The sequence below is a fragment of the Papio anubis genome, chromosome 10, assembly GCF_008728515.1.
Source record: "Papio anubis isolate 15944 chromosome 10, Panubis1.0, whole genome shotgun sequence".
Lineage (NCBI taxonomy): Eukaryota > Metazoa > Chordata > Mammalia > Primates > Cercopithecidae > Papio > Papio anubis.
This window is the reverse complement of record NC_044985.1, coordinates 122,197,442-122,214,847: the sequence shown is the minus strand read 5'-3', so window position 1 is coordinate 122,214,847 and position 17,406 is coordinate 122,197,442. Positions and strand designations below refer to the sequence as shown.

General features: G+C 45.0%; 1 protein-coding gene across 11 annotated transcripts in view; it reads right to left on the bottom strand.

Annotated features, from left to right (window-relative positions):
- The window catches only part of TRAF3IP1 (TRAF3 interacting protein 1), a 96,277-nt gene that overhangs the window by 35,702 nt on the left and 43,169 nt on the right, over nucleotides 1–17,406 (bottom strand). For 9 of the 11 annotated variants that reach the window (XM_031651645.1, XM_009183470.4, XM_003908155.4 and 6 more), the window contains 6 exons: nucleotides 16,458–16,478; nucleotides 15,101–15,185; nucleotides 14,547–14,630; nucleotides 10,792–10,915; nucleotides 10,532–10,568; nucleotides 7,413–7,489 (listed from right to left, as the gene is read on the bottom strand). In XM_031651645.1, coding sequence (XP_031507505.1) covers nucleotides 7,413–7,489; nucleotides 10,532–10,568; nucleotides 10,792–10,915; nucleotides 14,547–14,630; nucleotides 15,101–15,185; nucleotides 16,458–16,478 — 428 coding nt within the window. The remainder of the gene's footprint in view (nucleotides 1–7,412; nucleotides 7,490–10,531; nucleotides 10,569–10,791; nucleotides 10,916–14,546; nucleotides 14,631–15,100; nucleotides 15,186–16,457; nucleotides 16,479–17,406) is intronic. The other 2 variants (XM_009183468.4, XM_009183473.4) reach the window with 1 other exon arrangement.

Genomic DNA, 17,406 nt, shown 5'->3' with positions numbered 1-17,406 from the left:
TGCCACCAAGTTTGGCTAATTTCTGTATTTTTAGTACAGACGGGGTTTTACTATGTTGGCCAGGCTGGTCTTGAACTCCTGACCTCATGATCTGCCCACCTCGGCCTCCAAAAGTGCTGGGATTACAGGTGTGAGCCACCACACCTGGCCTGAGGATATATTCTTACATTTGCCACTCTGTGAAATCAACAAGGGTATGCGGAAGCCTGGACCTGAAGTATGTCTAGAAGTAAGCAGCTTTGCAAGCACTTTGAAACACTTACAAAACTGACCACCAAATAGGCCACAATAAAAGTCTCATCAATTCCAAATAATCAATTTCATTACATTACATATTATCATTGAAAAGACTTTTAAAAATCTTTATGTGTAAAAAACTAAAAAAAGAATCCCAACTGCCCATGTTAAAATCATAACAAAGTACTTCACATTAAAATTCAAGGAATTTTTAAGATTCAATATCAAATTTAATATTCAAGGAATTTAGAAGTCAAGGATAAACCATGCTTAAAAGGAGATGTACAATCTTAAATACATGTAGGTTTAAAATGACAAAGATAAAGGATAAAGAAGCTGTGTGTTTTATTCAAGAGACTAGGAAAAGTCAATGTCCAAAGAAATTAAAAGGAAAAACAAAGAGTAGAAATTAATCAAATAAAACAAAAGTGAGTATCTATAAAACTGAAAGTTGATTCTTTGCTAGAGAGTGTCTATTTTAATAGTTTTTTCAAAGTCTTACCAAGAAGTAAAAAGACACAAAATTTTGGGAAGAAAAGAAAAACTAAGTACAGATAAGATATTTTAAAATCATAAAGGCTACTTCAAACATCTTTATGCCATGATTGTAAGACATGAATGAAATAAACAATTTCCTAGAGAAACATTGTGGAAGAGACAGCTGGTCGACCCTGTTTCTGATCTCCGCTTTGGCAAAGCTTCCCGCCACTGTGTGCGGCCCACATGTGAGACGTGTGCTGGGTCCAGGAACCCTCGGCCTCTAGCCAGGGAGGCAGCCTCTTCCACTTACCCATGTGCCTTGCAAGCATTACCACTTTCTGAGCATGGCAGGCACTGAGAAAATTTGACACGTTCTAGTTTGTGATAATGGAATTCCTGATTTCTGGCTATGCAAATGGATGCCTAAAATAGAGATTTCACTTCATAGTTTCCTTTGTGACTAAGTTCCAGCCAACATAATCTAAGTGGAAGTGGTGCACAGCTTTCAGTAAATATCCTGGAGGAGGAGGGCAGGCCTTCTCCTTCCTCCTTTTCTCCCTCTTGCTGGCTGGAAGCTGAAGCTATGCTGGCCCATGAGGCACCCTGAGGAAGGAAGGTCACATCATGCTATGGAGGAATGAAGGCGTCGGGGTCACTGCCACCTGGACGGCCACCTCCAGACTGACCCATGAGCTAAAACACTTTATACCTCATTAAAGACACTAATGTTTTAGCTTTCTTTTGCTTGCAGGTAAATCTAAACCTAACGGATTCAAACAGTAATTACCAAAATAAGCTAGAAAAAGCAGAAAAGTGGAATACAACCACTAAGGAAGCTGACTTAGTAAAAAAAAAAAAAAGTTTCAAAGGACAGCTAATAACATTAAGACGGTGATACTAAGAAAAGAGTGAAAAGAGGAGGAACTAGTGAAGGACAGAGAGAAGGGGGACTGGCCTGGCAGGAGGGGTGCCAGAGGAGAGTGCTGTCCTGGAGGCCACGCCAAGGAGGGAGGGAGTGGCCAACAGCATCAAATGCTGCTGCAGGACACAGACATAACCAGCAGCTATAACAACTGAGAGGTGAGGTGACCCTGCCGAGGGCAACTCGGACAACTCAGACGAAGGTGTAGAGCCAGCGGCCTCCCTGGAATGGGGTTAGGAGACAGTGGGAAGAGGTAGATTGTAGACAGCAAAAGATAAGCGATTATTTTAAAGTGTTTTGCTACAAAGACAGGCAAGGCAATGGAGTGGAAGTTACTGGTAAAAGTCAAGTCAAGAGAAGATCAATAAAATTCCAGTCAAAATCACAACAGGGTTTTTCATGGAACCACACAAACTGATCCCACAATGACATAAAGCCGTAAAGACTCACAATCAAGACAACCTAGAGAGTCGGGGAGGAGTGGAGGAACATTTAGAAAGGCCTTCCCAGAGATAAAACCATCGTGCTGAAACAAGGAGAGCCCAGAAACACGGGACACCCGGGCTCCCTAGAGAGGCGGGGGTACAAAGGCAGGGGTGAGGAAGCCTAGGCTGGCAACCACACAGCAGAAAATCACACTTCCAGACCACGCAGAGATCTAGACATGAAAAAGAAAACTAAACGAAAGACTACCTTTACAGCCAGGAGAGGACAGCTTTTTCAGACAAAATCCAAAATAAAGCATAACCTCACCTTAAACTCTTGGCCAAAACAAAAAGAACAAATAAATAAATAACGTATAAAGAAAAGGCTGTTTAAATTTTACATCAAAATAGAAACGTTTGGCCAGGTGCAGTGGCTCACTTTGGGAGGCCAAGGCAGAAGGATCGCTTGAGCCTGGGAGATCAAGACCAGCCTGGGTAACATGGCAAAACCCCCCTACAAAAAATACAAAAATTAGCCAGGTGTGGTAGCGTATGCCTGTAGTCCCGGCTACTCGGGAGAGTGAGGTGGGAGGATCACTTGAGTCTGGGAGGCAGAGGTTGCAGTGAGCTGAGATTCGGACCACTGCACTCCAGCCTGGGCAACAGAGCCAGACTCTGTCTCAAAAAAAAAAAAGTTTTTTAAATAAAAAGGCAAAGTCAGACAAGTGATAGACTGGAAAAATATTTACAACATATGAGACACAAGGGCTTATATATTATATACATACAACCATAGGATAGATATTCAACATCATTAGCCATTAAGGAAATGCAAATTACAACTATGAAAAAAAATTTTTGTTTGAGACAGAATCTCACTCTGTCGCCCAGGCTGGAGTACAGTGATGTGATCTTAGCTCACTGTAACCTCTGCCTCCCAGGTTCAAGCAATTCTCCTGCCTCAGTCTCCTGAGTATCTGGGACGACAGCCATGTGCCACCATGCCCAGCTAATTTTTTGTATTTTTAGTAGAGACAAAGTTTCACCATGCTAGCCAGGATGGGGTCAATCTCCTGACCTCGTGATCTGCCCAACTCAGCCTCCCAAAGTGCTGGGATTACAGGTGTGAGCCACCGTGCCCGGCTGAAAAATTTTACAGTTTGACCATACCTAGTGCTGACGAGGATGTGAAGGAACTGAAACTCTTACACACTGCTGGTAGGAATGCGAAATGATACAACCACTTTGCAACACAGTTTGGCAATCTTTGTTTTTGTTTTTTTGTAGAGATAGGGTCTCCCTACGTTGCACAAGCTGGTCTTAAAATCCTGGCTTCAAGTGATCCTCACACTCCGGCCTCCCAGAGGGCTGGGATTACAGGTGTGAGCCACAGCACCCAGCCCTATAGTCTGGCAGTTTCTTAAAAAGTTAAGCACACATTTACCATATGCCTCAGCAGTACCACTCCTAGGTATAACAATCCTATCCCCATCCATAGTTTCACTTTCTGCAGTTTCAGTTACCTGCAGTCTGAAAATATTAAATGGAAAATTCCAGAAATAAACAATTCATTCATAAGTTTTCAATTGCATGCCATTCTGAGTAGTGTGATCAAATCTTGCACAGTTCCGCCGAGGACAGAAGTCATCCCTCTGTCCAATATATATACACACCGTATACACCATCCACCTGTTAGTCACTTGGTAGCCCTCTCAGTTATCAGACAGTCTAGACACTGGCAGTATCCCAGTGCTTGTGTGAAAGTAACCCTTATTTTATTTAAGAATGGCCCCGAAGTACAATGGAGTGATGCTGACATACTGTTAAAATTGTTCTGTTTAATATCAGTTATTGTCCATCTCTTACTGAACCTAATTCATAAAGTAAACTTTATCATCAGAACGTATCATGAAAAAACATGGTATATACAGGGTTCGGTACTATCCACAGTCTCAGGCATCTGCTAGGGGTCATGGAACATATCCCCTGCAAATAAGAGGGGTTTTACTGTATTGACACAACATAATGAAAGCATCTGTCAACACAAAGACGTGAACATGAATGTTCACAGCAGCTTTATTTATAATAGTCCAAACTAGAAGCCACTCAAATGTTCATCAACTGACACATGGATGAAACACACTGTGGCATATCCACACAATGGAATACTACTCAGCAATAAAAACAGATAAACTATGGATACATGCTGCAGCAACATGGATAAATCTCAGAATAATTATGCTGAGTAAAAATGGCCAGACCAAAAAAAAACCTCAAAAGAGTGCACATCACATGATTCCATTTAAACACAATTCTAGGAAATGCAAACTAAAGCACAGTGAACCAGAGCAGAGTGGCTGCTGGGGGTGGGGTGTGGGGAAAGGCGAACATGGAGAGGGGCTGGAGGATGGGCTCACCAAGGGCACATGACACTGTGGAGGGTGATGAGTGTGTTCACTATCTTGACTGCTGTTGGCACGGATGTTTGGAAACAGACGTCCATTCTACTGGGAGGATAAATTGGTACAGCCGCTTTGAGGAGGAAAGTGGCCTATCTGGTGAAACTAAAGATCTGTGTACTTCCTGGCACAGCACTTCTAAGCCTGGGCATAGCCCCCAAAGCTGAAATCAGTAAACTATAGCCCACAGCCTGGACCTTGTTTTTGTAAAGTACGTTTTATTGAATACAGCCACACATGTTCATTTACATGGTCTAATGCTGTGGCTGCATTCCTGTGACAGTGGCAGAATTCAATAGTTGCAAGAGACCATCTGGCTCAAAAAGCCTGAAGTATTTTTATCCAGCCCTTCACAGAAAGTGACCTGATTCTTGCTGGAAGAGACACTGGCTCTTGAAAGCTAGGAGGCATGGAAAAGAGCCATGGAAGCATTGTTTATGAAAGGAAATGGCTGAAAAACCTAAATGTCCATCAATAGAGTAATTAATAAGCAAATAATGGACTATAAGGCTTCAATTAAAATGAATAAACTACATCTACAAGTATCAAAACATGAGAGAGAGAAAAATGCTGCATGAAGAAAGCGACCTGCATAATGGATCAACACTAAGGTGACATTAGAAACTCACTAAACAACACGAGGCACATGCAAAATAGAGATACACACCAAGTTCATCCTGGGGACTGCCCTCAGGGAAGGGACTGGAGCAGGGGGAAAAAGGACTTTGGCTCTTCCTACATGATTTTTTTTTGAGACAGTCTTGCTCTGTTATCCAGGCTGGAGTGCAGCAGTGCAATCACAGCTCACTGCAACCTCTGCTTCCTGGGCTCAGGTGATTCTCGTGCTTCAGCCTCCTGAGTAGCTGGGACTGCAAGTGTGCACCACCATACCCAGCTACTTTTTGTATTCTTAGTAGCAAGGGGATTGGCCATGTTGGTCAGGCTGATCTCAAACCCATGGCCTCAAGCAATCCACCCACCTTGGCTTCCTAAAGTGCTGAGATTACAGGTGTAAGCCACCGCGCCTGACCACATTTTTGTTTATTAAAAAAAAAAAAAAATGTAGCAGGAGAATGGTGTGAACCTGGAAGGCAGAGCTTGCAGTGAGCCGAGATTGAGCCACTGCACTCCAGTCTGGGCGACAGAGCGAAATTCCATCTCAAAAAAAAAAAAGTAACAAAAATGTTTTAAGAAGACCAACAAGTTAAATTTAAGTCTGATGTTTATCAATATCCTAAAGAAAATCATACAGACACTTGCTGATTTTCCCCTAACTGTAACATACATCACCCCTGACTTTGAAGTTCTCACTACCTACTTTTTTTCAAAACAGTAGATGTTCACCAAAAAAGGACATTTTTCCTTTTATCCTCTGAATCCAAAAGATTTACCAATCTGAAATAATTTACTCTCCCGGGGATCCTTTGAAACACAATCCTAATATGCCTGCGTAAAAATCATAGCTACAAAATTTAAACAAATGGATGCTTCAAAGGTGACCTCCACTAGGAGCCTGGAGGGACACATTCAGGGTTTTCGACTGGGTCTCAGAAATACCACCAGTGACACCAGGACACCCCCTCATGCATACAGAAAGAACTATAATGTACTAACATTCCATCGATGAGAAGCAAACTGCAGAAGGCATTTCTCCTTTCAGCAAGGCAAACAGTGGTGCTGTCAGCAAAGCCTCTAGCGACATTCTCCAGTTATTATTGCTAAAAGGGCTCCCTCTACTGTTAGTCTCAATTGTACAGTTCTCATTGGCTATTTCAGGCCCTAGCTTCATGACAAACTAGGACATGTTAAGCAGAATTATCTAAAACAACCATTAATTCAGCTGGGGAAAGATATGTATATGTGTGCATGTGTGTGTACATGTGTGTGCACACACACCTATATATAAAACTTTTTTAAATTGTTGCGTTATTAGGCTAACTATCCAAGAAACTTCTGTTTAAAAGAAAAAAAAATTCTTCTTCCTCTTTAAAGTGACTATAAGAGAAACCTGGCTGTGGCATTTGAGACACACCCTGCTGGCCCACAGGTGCCCGCCCCAGTGGTCATGTGCCCAAGGAAAGGGTAGTGGCTGGCAAGAAGCCACAGGTCCCAACAAAAGCACATCACACATGTGTGAGGGGGACTGCAGGGAGCCAGGTACAATAGAACACATATTTCAAAAAAAGACTTAAAAACATTCCCAGTCTCTTTGTAATCAGCCAGGGCCAGGCAGCCAGCCTCCCAGTCTGCAAACGGGACCTGGGAGAAGGGATGGACAAGGCCAGAAGGGGAGGGTCAGGGAGTTAGAGCCCAACAGGCCTTTGGCTCTTGGCTCCTGAGCTCCCCAAGCAAGCCACTACCCCCTCCCAAGACGGGGCTGGATACCAGGCCAGGGAAGCAGCCCCACACAGAGAGTCCCACACTTTATATCCTCCCAACTGGGAGGAGGGAGGAATGGCATTTTTTGTTTCTTTCTGAGGCAGGGTCTCACTCTGTCACCCAGGTTGCAGTGCCGTGGCACAATCGATCCACTACAACCTCCACCTCCTGGGTTCAAGCGATTCTCCTGCCTCAGCCCCCCAAGTAGCTGGGACTACAGACATGTGCCACCACACCCGGCTAATTTTTGTATTTTTTGTAAAGACAGGGTTTCGCCATGTTGCCCAGGCTGGTCTCGAACTCCTGGGCTCAGGTAATCTGTCTGTGCTGGCTTCCCAAAGTGCTGGGATTGCAGGTGTGAGCCACCATGCCTGGCCAGGAATGGCATTTAAATATGCAAACAGACATCATTGATAATGGTAATATTTGAAAGATGTTCTAATTTGTAAGTTTGTAAATGTATGAAACAGACTGCTAAAATGCCAGTGTTTACGGAAATCATTCCATTACCTTCTCCCCAGGTTTGGGTGACTGCTGCAATTTCTCATAATCTTTCTTCGTCTCCAAAATTTTTTTCACAAGTCCACCTGTTGAAAAATCAGTGATTTTATGTTAAAAGTTTATTCTCTACCCCAAAAACCTATTCCAAATGGGCGGGATGGTGAGAAAAACACTAAGTTTTTATCCTATCTCTTTTTATGCTGAAACAGTTTCAAATAATCTTTATTTGTTAAGGAGATAGTATACAAGAGTGACACGACAGCTGGTAGTGGAAATTATCAAATTTCAAAGTGTTTCAGGGAAATCAGCTCCTTGAAAAGTAAAAAGCTTTAGAAATAAAACAGATTTTCTATTTTCAAAGATTAAGAAGGAATGTAGCTTGACATCCAAAAATACAGCCATCTATTACAAACAGAAATAACAATTAAGAAATGCTTCTAAGTACTGATACTTCTTTTATATTGGGGCAAGAATTTTTCCATTTCTTTCAGAATTTACTCATGGGATAAATATCATATGAAGTTTTTTGGAGTAGTGTTTTACCCAAGCATGCATCAGCTCGAGGCTGACTGAATCAATGAGGGTGCGTCCACACAGTGGAGGACCATGTGGCTGTGAAGACAAATAAGGATGATTTCTCTGCATTGCTGCAGAATGAATGCCTGCATCTACTGTCAAATTAAAAAGAAGAGCAAGATGGAAATAAGTGTAGATATCAATAAATACACATGCACGTGCATATGTATCTATTTGTTTTTCAACCGTAAGCATAAACCCTATTTTTTACTGTTACCTACAGGGAGAGGGAGAGTAGAAGGTAAAGGAGACAGGGAGAGTAGAGGGTAGAGGAGACAGGGGTCAAAGCCCCACATTTCTGATTATACCTGGTTTTGCACATCTGACCTTAAAATCATGTGAATTATATTACATTAAAAAGGTAAACACTAATGCCTAAAGGTTGAATGCAAAATGAAATAAACTTAGTGATATCCAATTGGCAAGCATGTGCCACTAGAGAAGAATTGTTTCACAACTTTAAAACGGAAACTGACTATATATCCCTAATAGGATATACCCAACAAAGAGGAAGACCCACCTACCAAAAAAAAAAAAAAAAAATCCTTGGGCTGGCGAGGTCAGGAGTTTGAGACCAACCTGGCCAACATGGTGAAACCCCGTCTCCACCAAAAATACAAAAAAAAAAAAGAAAACTGGGTGTGGTGGTAGCCACCTGTAATCCCAGTTACTTGGAAGGCTGAAGCAGGAGAATTGTTTGAACCCTGGAGGTGGAGGTTGCAGTGAGCCAAGATCACACCACTGCACTCCAGCCTGGATGACAGGGTGAGATTCCATCTCAAAAATAAATAAATAAATAAAAATAAAAAATAAAAATTAAATAAAATCCTTCAGCATTTCCAGTAATCCTACTGTTGTTAAAAACCGGTGGTGGTGTTCCAAAATTGCTGTGTGTGCATATGAAGGATCATAAAGCATGGGGACAGCCGCTGTTGCTGGGAGCCAGGCTTTTTGGCATGAGATGGAAGAGATGCACATATAAAACCAAAGAATGCAGGCAAAACCCTACAATTCTAAATCGGAACTGAAAATATCATCATGAAGTCAGAATAAACTTTCTTATTTTAAAAAAGTATATCCCTGGCCGGGCGTGGTGGATCAAGCCTATAATCCCAGCACTTTGGGAGGCCGAGACGGCGGATCACAAGGTCAGGAGATCGAGACCATCTGGCTAACACGATGAAATACTGTCTCTACTAAAAAAAATACAAAAAACTAGCCGGGCAAGGTGGCCGGCGCCTGTAGTCCCAGCTACTCGGGAGGCTGAGACAGGAGAATAGCGTGAACCCGGGAGGCGGAGCTTGCAGTGAGCCCAGATCGCGCCACTGCACTCCAGCCTGGGCAAGAGAGCAAGACTTCATCTCAAAAAAAAAAAAAAAAAAATAGTATATCCCTGCTTTTGCAGTGAAAATGCCTGGAAACAAGAAGCAACCCAGAGCAGTAAGCGGCCGGGTGCCTTGGAGAAATGAGGCAGTTACAGGGCACGAAGTACACAAAACAAGCCGGAAACGCCTTGTTGTATCAGAAAACAAGGAAGCTAAAGAGTGTACTGGGCTGTGTCTAAAGGCCCCCAGAAAATAACTCCAATAGGCTCCCCTGGTCAAATACTGGGCAATCTGAACATTAATAAGAAAAATTGAGATGGGCTGAAATGAAACACATCCACTATGTTAAAAATCCGTGACTAGGCCGGGCACGGTGGCCCATGCCTGTAATACCAGCACTTTGGGAGGCCAAGGCGGGTGGATAACTTGAGGTTAGGAGTTGGACACCAGCCTGGCCAACGAAGCGAAATCCTGTCTTTACTCAAAATACAAAAATTGGTCAGGCATAGTGGTGCACGCTTATAGTCCCAGCTACTTGTGAGGCTGAGGCACGAGAATCGCTTGAACCCAGGAGGCAGAGGTTGCAGTGAGCTGGGATCGCACCACTGAACTCCAGCCTGGGTGACGAGCGAGACTCCGCCCCCAAAAAAAAAAAAAAAAATTGTGGCTTCATATAGATACCAAAAAAAAAACCCCAAAACCAACAAGCCCTCATATGTCACCTGTGATGGGTGCCAGGAAACAAAGTCATATTATGAGAACACATCTATAAAGGAAAGTACTCAGCCTGCCTCTTCTGCAGAAACTGTGCTCCAGGACACTCAAACCCTGGTGTGGGGAGCAGGGTTTGCACTTCTGAGTTGTCCAGCTAGAAAACCAACAATAATATTCCAGAACTAGACTTGCGAAGGGCCTCAGAGATCATCTACTTCCACAATCTAATCGAACGGATGAGACAAGACATCATCTGTAGCACAGTTGCCAGTGAGTTTCCAGCTTCCAACAGTGCCCGCCCTCTCCTCTAAGGATTGGGAGCAGCAGCCATCGCCTTAGAGGAATCCATGCCCGCAGCGTCCTATGTACCGCCAGTGTGACCCCGCCAGTGTGACCCAGACCAGAACCTGGCACACAACAGTCCCTTGCACTGGATCCTTTCCAGGAACACGTGGAGAAGGTGCGTAAGCGCACACACATGGACACGCATGCACACTCGTGCCCAGGACTCACCATGCTTCTCCTCTTCTTCTAGTTCCACTGCTGTTACCTGAGCAGGAAAGGAAGGGGAAAAAAGAAGATTCAGGCTTGCTGAATTCTAAAAATCATGCTTCTGTGGATCTCAAAAAAGGAAGAACAAAATTAACAAAGGTAAAAAACTAACTGAAAAATTATAGGACATTTTTGTCTACATAAATCTAAAAGCTAGAATATTAATCTCAATGTAGGTAAAACATTGTTATTAAAAAAACACCACATTTCGGTTAACTAACCATTTCAATTTCTGACATTTCAGAGAGCTGAGGGGCAGCTTCCACCACAAATTGTTCATCCTCTTCATTGTCAGAATTGTGCGACTCTACAATCACATTTGAGACGGTTTTACCACTCCCTGATCTAAATAAAAAGAAATTAGATTAAATTAGAAATGCTCTATCAGTCACACGTTTTCATCAATCCCAGGCATCTGAAACTGTGTCACAGGTCAGCAGAGAGGAATCTAATCACCAACCATCTCTAGAACAGCATCTCAAGCTACCCACTGAAGCTAAGACGGACTGTCTGCAGTGTCCTCTGCAAGCCCTCCAGGCCTGAGTCCCTGTGAGCCTTGCCCTCCCTCCCCACCAAGTTTCCCCACATCCCTGTGCTGCCCCTCCAGGCCTGAGTCCCTGTGAGCCTCGTCCTCCACCCCCACCCAGCTTCCCTACATCCCTGTACTGCCCAGGCCTCCTGGTCCACACCTGGCCTCCCACCCCCCACAGCCTCACCATGCCCTCTACTGGACAAAGACCCTCAGGGCCTCCGCCTCCCCACTGAACACGCTCTCAGTGACACCAGCCCTTCACCTGCTGCTTTCTACCTGGAGGCACTTACTGCCCTGGGTCACAAACCTCAGGGCAGGGGCCACACTGGGGTCCCACTGACCAGGGGTGACCCCAGACCTCTCTTCACACACCCAGCTGGAGGCCCCTCATTCAACTCCTAGTCACGGTGGCTGCCCTATGTCCCACCCAGCACCACGTACACACTGCTCTCTCCACCCAGGTCCCATCATCATTCTGGGCAAGTCCAACAGCCTGGCCCTCCAGCCCCACACCTTGTCCTCCTTGGTGACATCCTTCACCCAAGGGCTCTCTCGTGCTCTCCAGGGCCACCCACTAGAACTGCCCCACCTAGAGCTGCCTCACTCCTCACTCAGGCCAGTGTCAGCTCACTCTGTACAAATGTGAGCCGCAGACCCAAACACTCTACAGGCTCCTCGATGGCCCCTCCTGCCTTTGTTTCTTCCCTATACACTCGCGCTTTAAGCAATCACCTAACTCCCCTGCTGCGTTATCATAGTGCTGCATGTGTGCACATGCATACACACACACACGCATACACACACACGCATACACACACACGCGCACACACACGCATACACACACATGCGCATACACACACGCATACACACACGCATACACACGCGCACACACACACATGCACACACGCACGCACACACGCACACACATACACACACGCATACACACACACACACACGCACACGCATACACATACACACACGCATACACACACACACGCATACACACATGCATACACACACACGCATACACACACACACACCCCAAAACCCTCCCTTGCTTCAGCGCCACGCACAAGGTCCAGAGGGAATCTAGACACTTGGGAACGAGTTCTTAAAATAACACCCATTGCCTCAAGTATGCTCGACTTCCTCAGCTGGGTCCTCGAGACACTCAACAACCATCTGTGTGGCTCCGCCAGGACCAACCTCACTTCGCACCCGCTGCTCTGTCAGTACCGCAAGAAGCCTGGGCTCCCGTCCCTCATCTACTGCGCTCCCAGCACACCCTCACTGTGGCCCACGTGGCACCCCCCCCCCGACACCTGCGCCCGTGTGCCTGCCCTGATTGGCAGCTGCTGTCTGTCCCGCCTTGCTCTCCAGGACACGGCTTCCCCACAGCCCTCAGCTGCAGCTGCCGCTCCTCCCACAGGCCTCCTGTCACAGGCCCAGAGGGAAGGTCAGTAATTTCCTTTTGCTTGCTGTGGCTTCCAGATTATTCTCCCTAGAAACTGCCAACTTTAAATCCTGTCGCCCTCGACCCCATCATTGCTGCCATCAGCTGCCAACCCCTGGTCCCACCCGGTCCTCCTGGACCTGCCACTCTCGCCAACGCTGCTCCTGTCTTAACTTGTGATTTCAAGTACTGAGAAATGATCCTTCCCAGATCCTGGCCTTGGGTCCCTGAACCCTCCTGGGATGATCCCACCTCCCACACTCGACATCCACTCCCAAGGTCACCCTGTCACGACCACTAACAGCAAGCCCCAATCTCCAATCCAGTGCCCCACGCCTTTACCACCACCCATCTTCCTAGCTCATGGCCCTAGGACCTGACTCCAACAATCCTTCCACCTGTCCAGCACCTTCAGCCTCTCAATCCTACTGCCTCCTCCTGACCTTCACCCCGAGGGCTCTTCCCTCATTCACTGGCATAAATCCCACATTGGTCATGACCATGGCGCTTCCACATACTCCAACTCCTTCCCTCCTCTCTCTGGTGCACTTGCTTGGCACAGTTGAGCCCTGTTTAATCCAGCCTGTGCACCCATGCCTGCAGGTGTAGCCAACTGCGGCTGCAGAACAGGCTCCACCACACCATCTCCTGTCTCTTTATGTCCAAGTCTGCCAGATGCTGCCCTGAAGTCAGTTGTCAGCCACGGCCTCTGCCCAGGCACCATGGACAGGCAGCCCATCCTCCTTTGTGGTGGAGACCGTCCTGTGCATTGCAGGAGGTTCAGCAACAGCCCTGCCCTAATCCCTCCCCCTCGTCAGAACACCAGAAAATGTCTCCAAATCATGGCCCAATGTCCCCAAAGGGGACAACCTAGAGGAAAACCTCTGCTCTAGTCTCTTCACTAGCCCACTCTCGTGCACAGCGACTTCACCCAGCCCCTCTTTCCTCTGACATTGTTCTTCCCCCAGACCCTCTTACGGCTCATGAGAAAAATAAGTACCAGAAAATCACCTTAAGAATCTGCACCACACCATGTGCCGACTCCACCTCCACACCAGTTCCTACACCCACACCGGGACTCTGCTCCACCAAATCCCTGTCTCACGTCGCCTACGTCATCAATTTCCCCTCTCCACTGGATCATTCCCATCATCAGAAAAATCGTAATTCCCCTTGACACCACCTTTCCCACTTTCTAGTCTTATTCCTTCACTTCCCTTTGTGGCAAAACTCCTAGAAAAATACATCTACTCCTCCTGCCTCCAATTCCTGCCTCTTATTTGATCTGAAACCCACTCTGGTCCATCCTGTCTGTTCTTTGTCTTTATATTGCTTATGACTTCTTTTTTTGAGATAGTCTCACTCTGTCGCCCAGGCTGGAGTACAGCAGTGCAATCTCAGCTCATTGTAACCTCCACCTCCCGGGTTCAAGCGATTCTCCTGCCTCAGCCTCCTGAGTAGCTGGGACTACAGGCACACCCCACAACGCCCGGCTAACTTTTGTATTTTTAGTAGAGACGGGGGTTTCACCACATTGGCCAGGCTGGTCTCAAACTCCTGACCTCAAGCGATCCGCCTGCCTTGGATTCCCAAAATGTTGGGATTATAGGTGTGAGTCACCAGGCCCAGCCTGCTTATAACATTTTGATCACCTTCTATTTTTAATTTTTGTGCAATTAAGCCCCTAACTTTTCCCCTATTTTTTCCTAATTCCTCTACTGTTTTCATGCTTAGAAAGTCTTCAATCTAGGGGTCAGAGAAACGCAGCCCAACATTTCCCCGCAGATGTGAAAATTTAATTGTGCATGTATGCATGGTTTTTCTCTTTCATCCATCTCACATGTCTGTTGGCCTATGGTGTGAGGCGAGGGCCTACCCTCATCTTTTGCTCCTCAATAGCATGTTTCCAGCACCATGTGCTGCATCCCTCCCCTATCTCTCATCGGAGGCACTGTGCCCGCTGGAGAACCGCCCTGCAGAGCCAGTCTTACCTATCTGTTGGTAACGCCTCTGCACTGTCTTGCCGTTTGACCCGGGGAGGGGCTGGTCTTGCACTCCCAGGCCGAGGAATTCTTCTAAACCCAAATATTGGAAAACCAAAAAAGGAGTATGAAAGGCTTATACATTTCCAAGTGGAAAAAGAAAGCCCAGGTGAATGTTAACACTCATCTCCAGGCCATAATCAATGTGCTAGTTAGGACGCACTACTCTGCAGAAGAGCAGGAACGTCCCGGGAACCCAACCAACCAGAAAGTGTCCGTCTTTCAACTTGTATTTTCAGTAATTTCAAAATATCAACAACTATCATTAATCAAAACATCACATAATTCAGCTATAATTTTGAATTCCCCTAAATCTCCAAAATATTCTGCATATAGTGATATGACTCCGGTACAGAAAACTGATATTCTTGTATTTTTTGTACAAGTAATTCCTCATAAGTTAGCTCAAGCACTAAATGAACAGCAACAGGCAGAAAGAGAAGCACAGCAGCGTCCTAGGTGTGATCACTCTGCTGAGGGAAAGGGATTCAAAGCACACAGACCTGATGTGGGATGAAAGCTCATTAGGAATTTCTGGAGTCTCTGGCACATCAGACTTATCTTGGCCAGCAGGTCCAACGTCTCCTTCTAAACAAATGACAATCAATTAGCAATTCACAAAGGAAAAAACACACCAATAACTATTTGAAAATACTATTTGCATTTGTATTTGCAGTTATTTGCAATCAAATACATTTGTAATTGCAAATACAAATGAGCAATTTTTCCATCAATCATGTTGATGAAGAGAAAACCAATGTCTGATACCTAAACTTGGTGAAGATTTGGGAAAACGGGCACACTCCAACCCAGGGAATACAAACTGGTTCAACTACTTCAGAAATAAAATTCAAAAGGCAGGCCGATCAACTCAGCGCTTACAGGAAATACAGCCCAAGAGGAGAAATGGACACATGTCAAGATGCTCACCCATCACCACTGATGATACTGACAGTCAGTCACAAAGTAAATTATGGTACAGTCACATGCTAGCCCCCTTTTGTGTAACAATCCAGGACAGTAATATATCTAACAATTATATGCATATGCATATATATACAGGGTTCTAGAAGAATATTCGTTTATGTTATAAGCAGTAGAATTACCAGTGCTTTTAATTTTTGTTCTTTTTTTGGCATTTTTAAATTTTTCTACATTGGTATGTACCATATTATGTTTATAATCTGAACAAAGTTTTCTTCATTTTGATGAAAAGAATTAATCAGTAAATAACAAGGCCCAAACTATTAAGACAAGTTTACTCCAGTATTTAAAGTAAAAAGAATTAACACTTCAGAAAATAGTCATAATTTGAATATTAGAAATATACTTTATATTCTGGGAAAAAAAAATCTGAAATGTATTCTTTTCAAATTTAAAAGATATAAATTAAATCTCAAATTAAATTAGGGTAGTTCGCCGGGCATGGTGGCTCACGCCTATAATCCCAGCACTTTGGGAGGCCGAGGTGGGCGGATCACCTGAGGTCTGGAGTTCCAGACCAATCTGACCAAGATGGAGAAACCCCGTCTCTACTAAAAATACACAATTAGCCAGGCATGGTGGTGCATGCCTGTAATCCCAGCTACTTGGGAGGCTGAGGCAGGAGAATCGCTTGAACCCGGGAGGTGGAGGTTGCAGTGAGCCAAGATTGCACCATTGCACCCCAGCCTGAGCAACAAGAGTGAAACTCCATCTCAATAAATAAATAAATAAATAAGGGTAGTTAAGATCTTTTTCCATAAAATAAGTTACTTTCACTAATGCACTTTATAAAGCAAGAATCTGAGAGTCCACATTTACATTCACACACATGCATACAATTGATATGACACATAGGTATCTAAGGCCATTCCTCACCTGCATCACTGGCGGAGTCACCTAAAAAAAAAGCACATCAGAAAATTAGTTTTTGTGTAAGTCAACCTCAATATAGTAAATGATGAGAACAGAATTAGAGAAAAAATACATTGCACATAATTTTGGATGTCTGTTAAGAAAAAAAGATCATTTCCTCATAGCTGCTTTTCTAATGTCCCTATTGCCATTTTGTTTTATTTTCAAAAATAGAAAAACAAAGAGCAAACAAACTGTGCATCATAAAATGGTACTATATAGAAACAGGACACAGAGATGTGGAGAAAGCACACCGGAGAGAGGAAGTAAACAAGTTCATGAGACAAGAATCAACAAAGCCAGAGCCACAGAAAAAGCACATCCAAATGTGAGGGAACCACGCAACAGCCTGAACCTGGCCAACCAAATCCCAGGCCGTTCCACAGACTGGGAGACAGCCAACAACAGCCCATCTTATAGACATGATTGGAAAGTATTTTTCCATCGGCTCCTGAAAGCAGAAGAAACTCTTCCAGCTCAACACAGGGCCACCTCTGCACCTTCACCCAGGATCCTTTTTCTTCAAGTGCTGTGTCTTGGGGACAAATGTGACCTAAACAGTCAAAGTAAATGAGCAGTGACACCACAGGGGTGGGGTGGATTCAAAACCACAGGTGGGAAATCTCTGTTTCACACTCTTAAGATGCACAAACGCATTTGCAGAGGAGCGGAAAGCACATGGCTTCACATGACAACTCAGGACACTCTACGGGCAGAAGGGAGGCAGCAGGGCCTGATGCAGCCACTTGTTTAGCATGGCCCCACCCCAGACAGGAACAGTTCATGCAGCCTCGAGACATCAGCCTGGGTTATTCTGAGGGTCCACACGGCGCAGAGTGAGGAGCGCTGCATAGACACCTCCAGCTCGTTTATTCACAGGAGGACTTTCTGTGAGCGTAACAGTCACGAGCTC